The sequence below is a fragment of the Medicago truncatula genome, chromosome 4 (genome assembly GCF_003473485.1).
Source record: "Medicago truncatula cultivar Jemalong A17 chromosome 4, MtrunA17r5.0-ANR, whole genome shotgun sequence".
In the NCBI taxonomy this organism is placed as follows: Eukaryota; Viridiplantae; Streptophyta; class Magnoliopsida; order Fabales; family Fabaceae; genus Medicago; species Medicago truncatula.
The window spans coordinates 44,971,930-44,990,739 of NC_053045.1; the positions used below are offsets into that span (position 1 = coordinate 44,971,930).

The 18,810-nt window shown below is 31.1% G+C and overlaps 2 protein-coding genes across 2 annotated transcripts; both read right to left on the reverse strand.

Annotated features, from left to right (window-relative positions):
• Positions 1 to 691: 691 nt before the first annotated feature.
• LOC11405700 (GATA transcription factor 24) lies at positions 692 to 4,890 on the reverse strand. Its single transcript, XM_003608354.4, has 11 exons — positions 4,483 to 4,890; positions 4,027 to 4,122; positions 3,795 to 3,928; positions 3,207 to 3,308; positions 2,975 to 3,089; positions 2,644 to 2,700; positions 2,153 to 2,203; positions 1,942 to 2,010; positions 1,328 to 1,408; positions 1,101 to 1,172; positions 692 to 1,014 (listed from the first exon to the last, which is right to left on the reverse strand). Exons 1-11 carry the CDS (start codon positions 4,666 to 4,668, stop codon positions 973 to 975), a joined length of 1,005 nt encoding a protein of 334 aa, XP_003608402.1. The 5' UTR covers positions 4,669 to 4,890; the 3' UTR covers positions 692 to 972.
• A 2,959-nt stretch (positions 4,891 to 7,849) lies between these two features.
• On the reverse strand, positions 7,850 to 17,685 carry LOC11409284 (F-box/LRR-repeat protein At4g14103). The gene is made up of 3 exons (XM_024780722.1): positions 16,774 to 17,685; positions 16,513 to 16,665; positions 7,850 to 8,008 (listed from the first exon to the last, which is right to left on the reverse strand). The coding sequence occupies exons 1-3, from the start codon at positions 17,683 to 17,685 to the stop codon at positions 7,850 to 7,852; spliced, it is 1,224 nt and encodes a 407-aa protein (XP_024636490.1).
• Between the last annotated feature and the right edge of the window lie 1,125 nt (positions 17,686 to 18,810).

Genomic DNA, 18,810 nt, shown 5'->3' on the forward strand with positions numbered 1-18,810 from the left:
GTTTAAATCATTGTGTTTGATTCAGAAGTCTTAGCTCAACTGGCAAAATGCCGAAATTGTTAGGCCGGATGCCATGACCGGGGTTCGAACCCCGATAGCTCCACTTATGTGTGTGAGTTTATAATGGCTTTGCCATTTCGTCTATCTACCAAAAAAAATAAAATCATTGTGTTTGAAAATAGAATCCAAACAAAATATGTGACATACATTGAGAATTTAAAAGTGAATGTTACCAGCATTACTCATATGTTCAAATACTTCCAAGCACACGTTGTTCCGAGCACTCACGTATTTATTTTCCTCATATTAGAGGATTCTCGTTCCATTGTTATGTGTGTTGTCCTCGTGTTTTCATTTCTTTTATTGTTGCTGCCACTGTGAGCACTCAACCCCACAGCCACAGGTTTCCTTTTTATTGTCTCCTAGATCAGTTTATTTGAGCAATTCTTGCATGGACACAAAGATTTAAACACATTACTTGGACGGACGTTGATAAAATGCACATCATATGATTCTTTATAAAAAAAATACACGGAGTATTATTAATTATATTTTTTCTTATTTTTTTCTTGTGTCCAAAAGATGTGTCTAAATTTTTGTGGCCACAAGAATTATTTGGCTTATTGAGTCTCATTCTTCTATAAGAATTTGGTCCCCCTTTCTCCCATTCAATTATAACTTCAAAAAGTGGTTACAGCAAAGAAAACAAACTCAATGGCCATAAGAGAAGGGATAAAAGGACTTAACTATTTACACTATACAAAAATTAAATCCGGTTACATGGGATGTACAAAAACTATCATGTATGAAGATTTTTAAGTCGCTATGGTCATATAATTCACAGTGTTTCCAGAAATAGTTTGTCTATAAACCATAAAACATCTCCAAAAGTCTAGAGTTAGTTGAACCAGAGCCGCAAATTTGTTCCACCACGAAAAAACCATGGCTCAGTCACACACCAATGTCGTAAGATCACAGCCAGTAAGTCCTCATATTGGAATCATCAATATTGACCTGTAAGTATGTCAGAACTCATCTCATAAAAACTTTAACAAGTAATTGATAGATAAAGGCTACCATTAGCAAGATTGGATGGATACCTGATCATCAAAACATAAAGGAATCTCAAATTCAGTCCCAGAAGCATCAACAAAATCCGCCATAGTATTATCCTGTAATCCTCAAAAGTATAACATACCAGTTCTCAAATAATGCCCTAATACTGGAGCTGCTATCAGCTATCACCTCAACCCTTTACACGACTTTCCCCTCTCAGAAGGATACCTCATCTGAAGAGTAAGAAATCACAAAAGTAAAAGAAAATCACCTGCTCGTGCAGATCAAGAGCATTATTCTCCACTTGGATGGACAAGTTGTCAGTAACTGCTTCAGCAGCTTCAAGCATATACTGTAATCATATTATCAAAGATCCAAAATGTTCAATAAATGACATAATGTTCGGATAAAAAAAATTAGGAATATTTTTTAAACAGAACAAACAGATTGAGTTCCCAATTGAAAAAGTATGCACGCCAAAAACTTGACAAAACTATTGTGATTGTCCACATGGGGCTAAAGACACTGATTAAGAGCATGAAATACTCTAATCCAAAAACTTGCATTCTCAATAACATGAATTGGTCTCAATTTTCTGGAGGGAATATCTGCTTCATTTACTTAATTCTTACAAATAATTAAGTTCGATGTGACAAGGTTTTTAGAGACCATAGAAAACGTAATTACTACATGGTTTGATTTCTGCAAAAGTTAATCACATTGTTAATTATTGTGTATCTCAAATGATCTATCATCTATTTATTCAATGAATTGAATTGCATTATCCCATGTGAGCAAACAAGTCAAATTTCCTCATCATAGCCTGAGGCTAATTTAGTTTCTCAGAAAAGATAATGATTCCACGAATACAAACAAATATAAAACCTGCTCAATTATCATCTCAGGTGACTGTCTGGCATCCATTGGCAAAGGCTTTGTTGCATGGGGGCTTTCCTGAGGATAAAAACACATAAGACTGATAAAAGATAAAGGGACACAACCAATGTCACAAGAAAATAAGGTGTAAAAGAAACAGCTGCATTTTTCGAATCAACAAAAGTGTCATTAATTTGCGGCGGATAAAATCAAAAGATACCTTCTTGTCCTGTGCAGCACATGAATTTTCTGGATCTGTTGTTGAAAAATCCTAAAAATAAAAGTAATACTATTAGACATGAAATTTGAAGCATCTTTGGTTGAGAACAGGTCATGTCAAGAAAGAAACCTCAAACTGGTGACCACTAACGGATTACACTCTAATTTGCATTGGATTTTGAGGGCAAGTAATCCAAACAAAAAGGTAGCAAATAGACACAATCTGTTTCTTAGTATTTATCATAAATGAAATCATTTATGATCCTATGCCAAAATTCTCTAGTGTTGCATCATAATGCCATGTGATGTGACAACTCGAGAAGATCCAACATCCAGGTTACACGAAAACGGAACTGGGTCTCTAGAGTTGTTAGTTCTTTTATTCTTAAAGTGTAATGCCGAATGCGGAATGAATAACATATTATATTCTTGGTTACTTTATAACAGGAGAAGACATTGTCCAGTGAAAATATGCAAAATGAAAAAAAATACCAGTTCAGTCTGTTCAAAAGCAATCCTTCCTGCTTTGCCGAGATCTCTCAGTGTTCCCTTCATATCAACAGACCATGCGAACGTAGGTCAGTAATTGGATACAATAAATAAGATTTCCCAAGTCACTTCAGGCAAGATGGGAATGCGAAATTTGATGATATTACAGAGGACAAAAGCTCCTGTTTAAGCCATGGGTTCTAGTTGGTAAATATAAAAGAAATCGTACAAAAATGAGGCATGACTTAACACCTAGTTCTGGAGTGCAGAACTTGTAACAATTCCGTTACAAAAATATAATCCTATGCTAAGCTAACAAAAAGATATTAATTACCTTATTTGCCCACATGAGCCCACAAGCATTGCATAGAGTTCTTGGACCAGCCGGTCCTCGACGCATTACCGGAGTAGACTTTGCAGCAATTCCACAATGCTGGCATCTACGCTCACTTAAGAATGGAAGGGATGCAACAGAACAATAGCCGTATTAGCACCAATATTAAGACTAAAAGGTAAATATGATTCCATTTTAACTTTCAAACAAATGATATAATTTTGAAACTCACATGGATTCTGGGAAAGGAGAACCATTGCTAAAATCCTGGTTTTCAGCAGGAGAACTGCATTCTTCCTTCAACGATGCAAACTGCCCATTCTTCCGTTGCATCCTATTAGATAAATTTATATCATCAATCTCAAAAGCACCAAAGTCGAGAAGATTGGCAGAACATGTTAGCGTCTAAATTAAGTGTGACTCTTATTCAGAAAGCCAATATATCCTAATGTCGTGCAAAGACACGTACGACTAACATTTAGAGACGTAATATTGCAAATAACCAAGGTAGACTTTATTCAATTTAAATGAAAGCATATCTAAAGAGGGAGGCAAGCTTACTCTTGAAGACATGGCACAAAGGTGAACCAACTACTCACCCAATCTTAAATTAGCTTATAAGTTTTGTTTAAACCAAATAATTAAAAAGAAAAAAGAGAACAGGACAAATCTGCAATTTTCTTCGGTTTCAAATAATCAAAATGTTTGTAATTACCACACCAATTTATAGTATAAAAGAAGAAAATGTGAAACAACAATGTCAATAGGAAAACATTATATGCCAGACTGCACCAAAGATCCCAACAACCCAGGACTCTACCTCTCAGCAACCTCCTTACGGCAAGTGTAGCGGATTTTCTTCTCAAAACATCTCTCTTTCCGTTTTTCACGAAACCTAACAAGTGATGCAGATCTCCGTGAGACCTTTGAATTACGGAAAGGATCATTTTTCCCCTGGTATACATCATAAATTTAAAAATGTTTAATAACATGTTAAGAAGCAATTAGTACTGATACATGTCCAAACGAAGAGTTATTTCGAAATAAAATACCCAAATGTCCCGACAGTTTTGCTGCACCGGAAAGTCAGAAGTGGGTACGCTATTGCGTGTCTCCTTCCCATCTAAGAGTAACAATACAGCCTGTACCTGCATATTACAGAGGGGTGATCAAAGGTTTTTTCCTTTAAAAATCACAAGAATGATCCAGAATCAAAAGATAAAATAAAACATGATCAAAATAAATAAGTAAGTGCTATCAACACTCTCATTTTCTTGAATAATAAATGTTATTAACTCGTCACCATTCACCGCATTGTAGAAAACCCACTATTTGAACTTTAATCCGACCTTAAACTTTATTGCATAGAGTGCATTATCAGAACAAAAAGTTCAAAATTTTCAAAATTTATTTGGCTATGGTAATTCAAATTCAAGCATTTCAGTTCATAACACAAAAAACTTCAATTGATCGATGGGGGAAGAAATAAAAACTGTAAAAAATTGAACCTTTTCTGGCGTAACGGAAGGGAAAACATAAACCTCGCCTTCAAAGGAAATGGTGAGTTCACTAGCACGAGAGAGTGGAACAGAAGCAGTAATGGGCTGAGGTTCTTCTCCTTCGTCAGAAAAGTAAGCTACATTGGTACAGTGCATGGCCATTGACCCGTTCTCAGACGAATTCAGCATTTCCATTTCTCAAGCATAACTCGCTGAGAAAATGGAAGAGTGGGAGGGTTTGAGATAGGAACCCTAGAGAAGAGAGTAGAAGATTAATGTTGAAGAGAAGTGAATTGGAAATGGAAAGAAATATTTTTGAGTGTTTGTTTGTACTTTTGTGGTGTTTCCTAGACAAAGGGGAGTCAAGGGAAGACAAGACTGCCACCCAAACTCACTCTCCCCTGCACGGCTACACCCTTTTTCCATAACAATTTCAAATCTTAAATCAACTCTAATTTTTAATGTAATTTTATCGGTACCACTTGGATGACAGCGTGATTGGTGACATTAGTGATATTGACCAACCACAATCTCACAAGTGTATTAGAAAAAAAAAACTATTGTGAAAGAGGAAGACACTTGTGACATTGTGGTTGACCAATATCAAAAGCCACAATTTCACCAAATGCTATCCAATTTTATCTCATACAACTTTAATTTTATGTTAGAAATTAGCGAATTTGTCCAAATCAACCCGAAAATGAAACATATGATTATTTAATTTAAATCGGACTAATCTATATGTTTCAGGATTTGGATTTGATCAAATCCAACTAAAACTAATCCATGTACATCATTAATCTTATTTATTGTATTTTAAGCGTTATAAATATAAAAATTTATATATATATATATATTTTAAATCTAATCTTTTTAAAAAAGATTTATATAATATTCTAAACATGCCTGCGAAAAGAATATAAAAAATTTAAGGAAAATGTTAACTTGTGCTCTTAAGTAAAAAATTTAAGGGAAATGTTAACTTGTGCCTTTAAGGCACAAGTTAATGGTTGTCAAAAAAAAAAAGGCACAAGTTAATGAATCAAATATAATAAATAATTTATTGGAAAGGGTGCATTAAATTTAATCTTTAACTTTTTAATGAATTGAATACACAAAACTTTAGAGAATAATTCTTCTTTTAAGTTTTTTATCATGTGCGCTAAGGGTAAAAGTTAGCACTACCCAAAATTTAAAAGCAAGGATTAAAAGGAGTGGTGAAAAAAATTTGGGGACTAAAATCAAAAAAAAAAATTAGAAGGATTAAAAGTTAAAATATTTATAGGGACCAAAATCATATTTAATCCTGCATTAAATAAATACATCGATATTATATATAAAAGAAAAACTATCCCACTACTTCAATTATATTTAATTGTTAGAAATAATATTCATATTTTTGTAATAATAATAATAATAATAATAAATTAAGGAATTAATTTGGTGATCCCTTTACATTTATCTAACTGTATTTTGCAGGTTAGTGCATTAGCATGATTCTCAAAGATTTTAAGGTATTATATGAATATTGTTTGACTTGGTTGTGTCTGGGTAATTCGTAAAAAAAAATTACTTTTTATCGGTCAAAAAGAGGAGATGATTGCTTACTTGTTCGATAAAATTAAGTTTTTTTTTTTTTTTTGCGGTTAATCTTCATCATTGATGGGTTAAAACTTTATTGTATGTGTTTAACCACTTAGCTAAGTTATTTATTTATTTTTTGTTATTGCTGTCTCTTGTTACGGTGAGTATTTTGTTTGTACTCTATTTTTATTTTCTTTAAAATAATCAGGTGGTTAAAAATTTATCTGAAGATGAATAAGTAGGATGTCAGCGGTTTAAACCCTGGCCTTTTCTATTATAATGCATTATTTTTATAAATTGAGTAAAGCGCACATGGATACTCTTTGTTCTTTCTATGCACTTTTTGTGGTGAGAAGAACCTTTTATGTCATAAATAAATTCCATTTCATTTTGTTCAAAAAAATTATCTTAATTTTTTCAAAAACATATCCTATATCAATATATTTTTATCTGGGTTGAATATACTTCTAGTCACTACAAAACCACCAAATTTCAAATTTAGTCCATAAAAAAATATTCAATTTTTCTCCTTAATTATATTTTATATGAACTATTTTTGAGGATTAAAAATATCCATTTTTATTAAAAGTTTTTAAAACATGGACTACTCTTACAAACAACAATATTATATAGAACGAAAATTACAATTAAAATTTAATACGTACTAAACATGAAAGTTTGTGATTTTGTAGGGATCAAATATATATTTAACCTTTTTTATTAATATTTATATTTTTTTAATTCAATGTCAAACTCAATTGTTTTGGCTTTTAAATTCTATATTTATATATCTCTAAAAAAAATATTTTATTTAATATTTTAAAGGATTTTTTTTTGACAAAATTTAATATTTTAAATGATATTTCATACCAATAGGTGAGTAAATTATATTATTTTTTATCATATATTTATGGTTTCCAACCCAACTTCGTATTCATGATAAAAAAATAAAAATTAAGCAGAGATATGATAAGGTTTCAGATTTGGCCTAAAACAAAAACTTATCGCATCTTGGTGGCTTACCAAATGTTTAATCGAGACATTATATGATAGCTTATTTGATCATATTTCTCTCTTATGAGTGTCAAATAGACGTTAAGGTCTAGACAAAATTAAGTCGTATAAAAACTCATGTGGCTGTTGTGAGTGGCGGAGCCAAAATATTTTTTGGGGGTGGGCCATAAAAACAAACTCTTGATAATAAACACTAAGCACAAAATTATTAATAAAAAAATTAAACTACATAACTTACAAAATTAAAATAATTCTTTATGCAATTTAACCAACTTTTTGATATAAATGACACAATCCAACCAACTTGAAATCATCATTAACTAATTTATAATCAATACTTGCACTAATTTTTCTTTTGATATAAACTGTCATGTTATCTGTCAGAAACCTCCCCTCCCATCTTGTTTCTCAACCTAGTCTTGCTTCATACATACATGTCTTTTATATTTGTTGGTTCAATTAACCTAATGTTTTATCAGTACACATACTGTTGAGACAAAATCATTATTTGATGTTTTAAAGATTATAAACATATTATATTTATTTAATCTTGTTATCTACTAATTCGTTTTGTGCGAATTTGTTTCATGAGAATGAACTGAGAACGTTCTGGCGAAAACGATAAAAATGGAACAGTACATCAAAAGTGAACAGGTCTGCACAGCATGAAAGCATGGTTGATTATGTTTTAATAAATGTCTATTGGGCCATAAGAAAAGCTTTAAGCCCATTTGGAAAAGTAAAGCCCATTAATCTCTCATGGATAAGATCACATGGCTTACTTAAGCATGACATCACTAAAGCAAAAGGACATGACATCATCAGAAGTGGGCACAAAGTTATACAGCTCATTACAGCTGGTTATCTCATGCGCAAGCAAAACAACAGTGCTTTCAAAGCCAGGCAAATCAGAAAGAACATTTTGAGAACGTTCTGGCTATTTTAAAGAAGAAAAGAGAAATCAATTGAGACTTTGGACAGCTATCAAAAACGTGTCCAACAACTCTATTTTCTCCCTTGATCACCAAGACACTCCTCACCTATAAATACAAGGGCCTTTGAAGGTCATAAGCAAGAGTTTTGCAAGCTAATATCTCTCTAAGTGAAAATCATCACTACAAACAGAGCTCTTCGCAAACAAAGCAAATTCCAAGCTCTCTCACTATATCTCTTGGATCTTCTCTCTTGAATTTGCTCTTGTAAAACTCAAACAAAGATTTGAGTATTTATTTGATCCAAACAAATCTCATCATACAAAGTGTGTTGTATTTCTCAAAGTCTATTGAGCTTAATAGTTTTGAGATAGAAAATTCCAACCTTTCTTTTGCTAGTGTGCAAAGAATTGTATAAGCCTGCTGAGGTTGATAATACAGGTGTAACGGACTGATCTGGTGTGATCAAGATCTTGTAGTGCTAGTCAGAAGTTTCTGTTAGCAAGAAAACTATAGTGGATAATCTCACACGAGGTGTGGGGACTGGAAGTAGCCGGGTTTGGTGAACCAGGATAACTCTCCTGTGTTATTCTTCTCTCTCTCTCTCTCTCTCTCTATTTAAAGTTACACAACACACACACATTATTTTATTAATCTCCAGAACATTCTGGTCCTTGCTAAATTAATATTTTATTTTCAACTTAACATCATTTTTCTCATTCTGCTTATAATCATTATTCAGAACGTTCTGTTCTAAATCAATTAATCGTTATATACTCTAATTTTGTTAAACTAACATACACCAAGATTATTCTTGAGTATATAAATCTAAACGTAATTTTCATGAATAATTTTAAAAGGGTCACAATTCAAACCTCCTCCCCCCCTTTCTTGTGACGTTTATTGCTACTTCACATACATCATGGGTCCAATGTTATATAATTTATTATGCATCTAAACCAATCCTTTGAATTCCTTGCTCCGAAAATGGCATATGCAAGAATTGAGGCATCCCTCTTCTAGGGCGCGGTTATGGTGCATAAGGAAATCCTTATGCACCTTGCATAAATCCAGAAATGTTTTATGCGAGTTATACTCCAAAACCATTATTAGATGTACTTAATGGTTTCCAGCATCCTGCATAAGGATTTTCAGCACCCTGCATAAAATTATGCCAAAACTATTTTGCTGTGGAAATGGTTTTTGTGAGTTGTACTCCAAAACCATTTCTGAATTTATGCAGGGTGCATAAGGATTTTCTTATGTACCATAATCGCACCCCATCTTCTATGGTCATTCAAGCTTTTGTTACCAACAATTGAGGCATAAATTGAGGAACAAACAATAACAAAAAAAAACAATCAATCCTATAATCCTATTCAATTAAGCCAAATCAATCAATAATATTGCAGCTTCAAATTGTGTGTGTGTGTTGGGGGGGGGGGGGGGTGGTTTGGAAAAATTCTTTAAGATTTGGGTATTTTTGTAATTTTCTTATTAGAGAAAAAAAATTATTTTTTTTGGGGGGTGGGCCATGGCCCACCTCAGTCCAAAGCATGCTCCGCCACTGACAGTTGTCGCACGAGTTTTTGTTAAACAGTGTATAGTTAAAAGGGATGATTAAAATTTGATGAAAAATGTTATTTGAACAACCATTTTTTGACAACTTTTGTGACAACTTTCTCTCTCATATTCACATTATATTTTTACCTTCTCTCTATTGCTTTGGTTCTTATGTCAATATTCATTTTTCTTTGTAAATTTAGGTTGTCTCAAAAGTTGTCAACAAAAATGGTTATTCAAATAACACTCCTCAAATTTGATATATTAAAGAAGAGTCTTGTTAACGAGTGCCTCCGAGACTCTTTAAGCATCCCAAATTTAGTATTCTTTTAAAAAAAATCAACTATTATAATTTTCAATGCAATTAATACATAATTTTTTCATTAAAAACTTACCATTTAAAGTGCTTAAAAAGTGTCCATGTTAATATTTCCTATTAAAGAAATACGTGGAGTAAAAAAGTTTGCATGAGACTTTTTTAAGGACTAAAAGCAAAAGTCAATATCTATACTATATATAAAGAAAACAACTCATTTCAGTTATTTTGGGCTGAATTTTCTCTTTTCAAAAATGCCTTCAAATTTCAATACAAATAACACATGTAACAAATATATAAGAAAAAAAAAAGTAACAAACTCGATATAAATACACATACGTCTGATTTTTTTCCTTTATCATTTTAAAAAATGTAACAAACTAGACGAGTACATTTAAAAAGTGTAACAAATTAGATTATATTTTTTTGTTATATTATTGGTGTCTTTGAAATAGATTTCTTTTTAAAAGAAAGAAATATGCTTATAACATTTCGTTAATAATAAGAGATTCAATACAATCGGGTATGTTAAAATAAACAACGGGACTAGCTAGAAACATGGCTTCTCTTGCAAGCACATGAGCAACCACATTTGTTTGTCACCTAGCAAACTCCACCCTAGAGTTGGTAAAAGAAGAGCTGAAAAGAGATTGACAAGAAGAAATAATGCACCCAAATTCAGAAATATCGTCTTGAGTAGAATAAAAAGTGTTACGAGTAATCTTGTAGTCGGTTTCGAAATCAACATTGTTAAATTGCATTTCACTCAACATTGCATAGCACTATCGTTAGTTTGGTTTGTTGTAACTTGAAAGCAACAAATATTTATATATTTAGTTTTAATCAAAATCAAAATTTCTTAAAAAAAACACCATTCATTATATATTTTTTTTTTTAAGTAAACGAGGGCTTACGTCCTTACCCAAAATAATTTTACATATGTACCTTATTATATAAGTATCTCTTATTCCTTAAAGTTAACCCGAACGCAAAATTTTGCCTTAGATTTAACCTAACTTATTTGCTTAATTTTACTATATTAATCATATTTAATTTAATCAAAATGTTAATGTTAATTGTTAGGGAAATCAAAATAAACAAATCGCTTCTAATTTTTCTCCTTAATTTTACTAGACAAATAAACAAATTCTCCTATTCTTATCCATCTCTTATATCTTATTCCTAAAAGTTAACCTGAACGCAAAATTTTACTCTAGATTTAACCTAAATTCTTTGCTTAATTTTACTATATTAATCCTATTTAATTTAATCAAAATGTTAATGTTAATTGTTAGGGAAATCAAAATAAATAAATCGCTCCTAATTTTTCTCCTTAATTTTAATAGAGGCAAAATAAACAAAGAGTTTAATAGTGATGGGTTGACGATTCAAAACAGTTTTGCACACACAACCAATCAAAACATTTAGAATTGTCACATCAATTAATGATTTTAATTTATGTGGGTCAAACGTGACAATTCAGAATGTTTTGATTGGTGTGTGCAAAACTGTTTTGAACTGTCAACCCACCACAATTAAACTCATAAAAAAATTCTCCTATTCTTATCTATAACAAAAATTTATTATTATAGAATTATAAGAGGAATAGAAAACTGAAAACACAAGAAGCACGATAGCTGAGTGGTTTATTTAAAAAAAGAGTAGATTCTTTAAAAAAAAGAAAGATGTAACCAAAGAAAAAGAGTAGATAATGACATTTTTTCCTTACGCAAAATATATAAATCAACGGTGATTACCTCAAAAATAAATCAATGGTCACCCAAAAAAAATAGAAATCAACTTTTCTTTAGTAAAAATTGTTCTGATTACCGTGAAAATATCAAGGGTTACTTCAAGGGATATAGTTTAAAGATATTGATCAATGATGAGGATGACCAAGATACTGATGTGACATCAAATTTTCCGTAACGTATAGGACTTTGTTTTGTAGCATTGTTGTTATTGCATATTCGTACTATTTATATGTCGATAGACCTTGGATTTTCTTTTCTTCAATAAACTATGCTATTAAATTTATATGTAATGTTACGGTACCAGGGTCGATGTCATAGAAATATTTTAATATGGTACGGTAGAAACGTTTGTGGCAATTAATATTATGAATTGAATTATACTATTATATTCATTCAACTAAACTACATACAATTAGCGCTTTATATTTTTATCCGAATGACCTGTGCGTTAGCACGGGTCAATGATCTAGTTAGTGTTAATATTTTCAACAATAGTTACTCCTTCTATTGTCAAAAAAAAAAAAACACAATAGTTACTCCTTCAATTTCTCAAAACGTCGCTTTTGCGGAAAAGATTTATTCAAACTTATTTATCATTCTTAAAGTTCAATGTAGTATTAACTTTTTTTTTGGTACAAGTAGTATTAACTATTGTTTTGTTAACTATTTGTTTTTTTAGGGGATTGTTAACTATTTGTTGTTGAGAGAAATAAGTGGAATAAAATAAATTAGTCTTATCCTCTATGTGTGGGAATGATGATAAGACTGTTATCCACACACTTAGGGATTTTGTCCATGCAACTCGTATCTAGCTCAGGTTAGTTAGATCGATTCAAATTATTGACTTTTTTTCCTTCTCTTGACTATAGAGATTGGATCTTCAAAACCTGAACAACAAAGACTTTTTGGAGCAAGAGGAAAGTTGAAAATCTATTTTCATGGTGACATGTTTGACACCCTTAGACTTGGCGAAACAAATCCATTTTTGAAGAGGGCTTCTGGCGCGCAAATGATCCACTCTTGGTAATCACAAGGAAGGTGAAAGAGATCGAGATTTTTCAGGATACCATTTACATCGGTTGGAAGCATCCACATAGGAAATGGATCAAGCTTAACTGCGATGGAGCTTACAAGGGTTCAATGAACATCGCGGGATGTGGAGGTCTTTTTCGGGACTCAGATGGTCAGTGGCTACAAGGGTATACACAAAAGATTGGAGCTTGTGGCGCCCTTCATGTTGAAATATGAGGAATGTATACAGGAATGTAAATGGCAAGAAGACAAGGATACATTAATATTATAGTGGAAAGTGATTCTAAGTTTTTGATTGATATGGTAACATAGAGCTGTAAGCTTAATGGCAATACCTCTAGTCATGTCCAAGACGTCTTAAAATTACAGTGATATGTTATTTTTAAGCACACTTGACGTGAAGGAAACAAAAATGTTCATTGGCTAGCTAGTTTCAGTCTCAACTAAAGTTCATATGATGTGAGCATTCTTAAGGTTCTACTTAGGGAGCTCCAGAATCTCCTCTTTAATGACTTATCTGAAAGCTTGCATAGGATTGCTCCAGAATCTCCTCTTTAATGACTTATCTGAAAGCTTGCATAGAATTGTTAACGTAATTTTGTAGTTTTTCTTTTCTTTTGAGCATTGGCTCTCTTTGTTTAAAAAAAAGTAGCACATACTAAAAGTGTTATAATCTCATGAAAAATACTATCAACTCGTAAGAGAAATTTTTTTTTAAACAAATAATTCAACTTTAATCAACGAGTTTTATACACTTTTTTTAGAGGGAGCTTACACTATATATTATCCTTTAATAACCTAAAGGTTCAACATTTGGCAATCATACTCTAAATATAGTGTATAAGCTCCCTCTCACAAAAAAAAAAAAAAAAAAAGTGCAAGTACCTAGACAAATTAATAAACACACATAACATATTTTTTCTCTTAGACAAAGTGGAAATCACCACTAAAACTCACAAACAATTACGACATTCTGGATTCGAACCAAATAAAGGTAGCAATATTGACATAATTTAGTGAACCAGACTTTACGAACAAACCAAAATATGTTTTATATATGAGAAATGTTAACAAGTGCATGCGGAGCCTTCTTTAATACTTTTAAATAATAATTTTTTTTTAAAAATATATGTAATCAATGAATTAAAAATCAAAATATTTGACTTTTGTATAAAATATTTCTTCTTTTCAAATGTTTAAAAAGTGCTACCGAGACACTTGTTAGAATAACCATGTTTTTCGATCGTTAGAGAATTCTATGCAACAAACCTATTTCAATATATATGTGCCTGAGTAGTCTTGGTTGAATCCTTGAAAGTGTCAGAATGATCTTCAAATTAAATTAATATCCTGCAACAAAACAAATGTTGAATGATTAATTATAAGATTACAAACATAAATATTACTCCATCCGTCCCTGAATAAGTGACCTATTTGATCATTTCACATAGATTAAGAAAAGTGTAAAGATGAAAGAAAGAGAGTGATACTTTTACTGAGTTGCCCTTGTCATTTTTTTGAAACTTTTTCACTTTTAAGTAATGATTACTTTCTTTGTTCCACTACAAACTTTAACATGAGGACCACAAAAAGTATTTATAAGGGGTAAATATGTCAAATTTTGCTTAGAAATCTGAGAAGGTCAAGTATTGTGGGACAAATATTTTTTACAAATAAGTCACTTATTCAGGGACGGAGGGAATATCTCTATAAATTTATTTACGATCGCTATGATTTTCTAGCTTTACTTTTTTATATCATTTACTAGAGAACATAAAATCATTAGAGCATTTTGATTGAAAAAAAGAATCATAATTTATTTAAAAATCAGTCTTATACTCAACCGTGTGTGTGTATATATGTATGTATGTATGTATAGACGCTAATACACAATCGTTTTTCATAAAAAACAAACTATATAAACTTTGTATTATAGATGAAAAGAAAAGATATAAAACTTCGTACCAATACTAGTGTTGATGATTTCTTTGACCCCTTGAGTAAACTTCTTTCTACCGATTTCTTTGAATTTTTTTGTATAAAAATCTTGACCTTCTCTAATTTACTTGAGCGGTATAAAATGTATTGCGTAAAATCCACCTCAGCTTTTATATTTTGAATTCCTGTAAATTCAAACGTAATTAAACTAGTTGAAAGACATGTCGGAGTCGTTGATGGTCCCACCCAACTCGAGTTTCCAACCTCCTTTCTTTGAGAGTTTTTTTTAAATTTTTTCTGCATGTAAACAATACAAAAACTTAAAGTTAGGCTTTTACAAATAATATATAATAGATAGATAGTGTCTTCGTGTATATATTCTATATGGGCAAATCAATAGTATCTATATATAAAGTAAGATTTTTTATGCCACTTATCGCTTCTACGTTTATTCTTAATAATTTTATTATTTTTTCTATTTTCTAAAACTAATATTTTATTTCACATAAATATTCAACAAACTGATCATTATATTTTAAAATTTTCTAATCATCAATTGTATCAATCAATAATCTATCTTTTATTTTCTATTTTTGAAAGTTAATGTCAAGCAAAAGCACAATTTTGTCTCAAGATTCTGATCTATAGCTAATTGGTCACCAAAGTAATGATGCCATTCTGATCATACCAAGCAACAACTATATATCGCAAAGAGAAATGATATTTGAATATCTATTTGGTGATAACTTTTTCTTTCATACTCACATTATTTTTTACTTTATCTCTCCATTGCTATGATTTCCGTGCCAATACTACTTTTTCTTAGTAAATTTTGATTGTCAAATAAGTTGTCACCAAATTGGTTGTTCAAATAACACTCCTCTATCCCAAAACACAATCCCTCCAGCCGAAAGTATCCACGCTATAGCTACAAAAACAACTAACCACTTGATCCGCAATCCAAAAAACGACATGATAGAAGCTACGATGCCATTTAAAAACACAAAACTCACTGCAGTTTTAATGGAGAGCCTCTTTCTATCATTGCAGTAGCATGCATTGCAAGAGCAAACATGAAGTTTAGTACGAATTGTAAGAATGATTGAAGGGATACATTCAGCAAGTATTGGCAATGATGTAGTCAGGATCATAGTATATATAGTAAGAATTACAGAGGTTAAGCTCAAGATATATACAAAAGGGGATTGAGGAGGAGTTTCTTCAGCATGGGCTTGATGAGAGGGTTGAGGGGTGTCAAGAGAGGATTGATAGGGTGTTAAGAGAGGTTTGAGAGGTGTCGGTGTCTCCACCTCTCAAATAAACATTTATCAATGTTTCTTTCAATTCTTTATATATTAACAAAAAATTGTTGCAGCTATTTTGAATGTCAAATAAACATTTATCAATTTTGAATAAAATATCATAAGGTTTGTATTATTAATAATGGGTACGGGATTCTGCGAGTTCGGGTACTTAAGATATGTTTATTTTATTCTATACGTTAATAATTTTACTAAATTCAATTAATTTCATCGGTTTGTGCATCTATTAATTTATGGGTATTTAAAATGTGATTTGTTTTATTTTATTCTATTTGTGTGTATTCATTAAGATATTTGTTCCATATTGGTCCGTGGTAAATTTTGTTTACGAATACCATGCATACAAAATTTTGGTCATCCTTACTTATATATAACTTAGGTAACGTCGGATAAATACATTAGTTTAAAACTAAAAATATAGGAATAATGGATAGATTTTAGTTATTAAAAAATAAGAAGGAACTAGATATTATGTTGTCAAAAAACATGGACATCCCTAAATACTTTTTATCATAAAAAAAAAACAGTAATCATTGAAAAAACATATATTTTGTGCAAATAGAGTTATAATACTTTATACGTACCTCAATGATAAGATCTTTAAGGTTAGGAGCATTTTGAAGAAAGCCAACAAGCAAATTCCAATTGCAATTCTCAGATATTCCAACCGATAAAGATAATAATTTATGAAAAGTAAGGAAACTTAAGTTGTGAAGTTTGTCCTCCATGCTTAAAAACTGTATAACAAACAAACAAAAATAACATATAGGTAACAAAATATGGAAGTATGGAACTATATTCCTTAAAAAAAAATAAAAATGTATAATAACAAAATTGAAACTTACCTTAATTGTTTCAGAAGTGAGGGTCAATGATTTGACATAAGAAAGTCCTTTCAAGAGTTTATGTAAACTGTTAAAATCTACATACTTTATAATGCTAAGAGTAGCTCGATCAACATTGGACAAGTTTATAAACTCGTATTCTTTGTGAGAAAAATCAGTAAAATCCAAAGCTTCAAGCGATGACTGGATATTAATTTGCAAGGGTCCAATGGGAGAAACACTATCAGAAAACCTCCATAAATTGAGGTCTAACCTTTTTAATAAGGGAAAAGAGATATTGATAGGTTGTTCCAAGTAGCCATGAAAAAGAAATTCCTCAAGACGTGGGCAACCAGATAGTAATTCAATAAGATCATACTCACTACGATCCTCATTAAAATCAAGCCTAAATAAATCGAGATGAAGAATCTTTAGTGACGGTAAATGTATATCAAAAGAAGAATCAAGTGTTGGTTGAAATTCAATATGACCACGTAATTTTAAGACCACGAGTGACTCGGATCTAAATAGCCTTAGCGGCAATATAGGGTTAGGTCTGCTCCCAAACTCCAAGTGAAGTTCCTGTACCTTGAGATCCAATGCCTTTGAAACCCACAAGTGTACGTCACATGGTTTACAACCATCATAATTACGTAGACGTAGTTTTCTTATATTTTCGGTGCGTCTTAGAAGAGCTGCATATACGGATTTAATTTCACTGGACGAATCTGTAACTTCTGGTATTTCAAAGTTAAGGTCAAGGATTGTGGTGCAGATCGATGCCCATCTTTTAGATAAAACACTTGATCTGTATGCTGCTTTTGTTGGGAGAAAAGATAGAACATGACATACCAATTCGTCTGAGAGATTGCTAAACTGGTCACACTCTTCATCATAGCATGTCACTGTTTTGAGTTTCTTGGCTTCCTCCATATTTTCACAATGGAGATTTGGAGAAACAAAATTTGCTTTAATAGAATTAATAATCGAGGTTTGATCAAGCCTGTACTGTATATAATATAAGGAACGTGGGGTATTCTTCTAATAACCACTACCCTTAAATAGTTAGTAAATAGCTTGGGTAGTAGTTTGTTTTTTTTGGACAGAATAATATGGGTTAGATTTAAAAAGATAATATACAATATACCTCTTTCGGTAATATAGCAGGGAGTAGTTTTTTTTTTTTTTGGGATAAATCTAGGATTATTTGTTTTTTTGATAAGAAATCTACGATTTAGTTAATTTTTATTTGGCAAAATTACACTTTTAGTCCCTTAACTTAATTTTAGGTAACAGTTTGATCTTGATTTTATTTTCTTATGTCTTTCAATCTTCAAATCTATGATTCCGTCTATGTTTGCATAAGAATATTAGATTTGAAACTTGAAAATGTATATGAAAATGGACAAAAATGATCAAATTGAAATGAAAAAAAGATAAAAAAACTAAATTGTAACCTGAAATTAAGTTAAGAGACTAAGGGCCTGTTTGGATCGGTTTTTGTTTTTAGTTTTTAAAATATGTTTTATAAATCTGTTTTAGAAAACAGTTTTAGAGAAAAAGAAAATTTGTTTGGTAACGTAACTTTTCAAAACTGTTTTAGAGATGAGAAAACAAAAAATTCATTTGGCATTCTAATTTTCAAAAACAGTTTTCGAGATGTAAAAATAAAAAAATCTACTTGCAATCTAATTTTTTAAAAACAAATTTATAATTTTAAATACTTTTTTTAGAAAATAATTTTAAATACTTAGGTTTATATATATTGAATTTTTTTGTTAGATTTGTCACGATTAAAACTTTTAAAATATCAAATTTTATAAATTTTGTTAATAGCTATTTAAAGATATTAAATGTCAAAATTGTGCATTCACATATGTCAAACCCTCAATTGGATCACTCATTGTGGAACGAATGAAGTATGATAAAAAAAGTGACAATATGTGATGAATCGTTAGAAGTTGAGTATCATAGGATAACTTGCGATTTGGCCAACATGCATGGAGATATACAATATATAAGTAAGTCAATAAATTTTCAGAATTTGGAGTCACATGT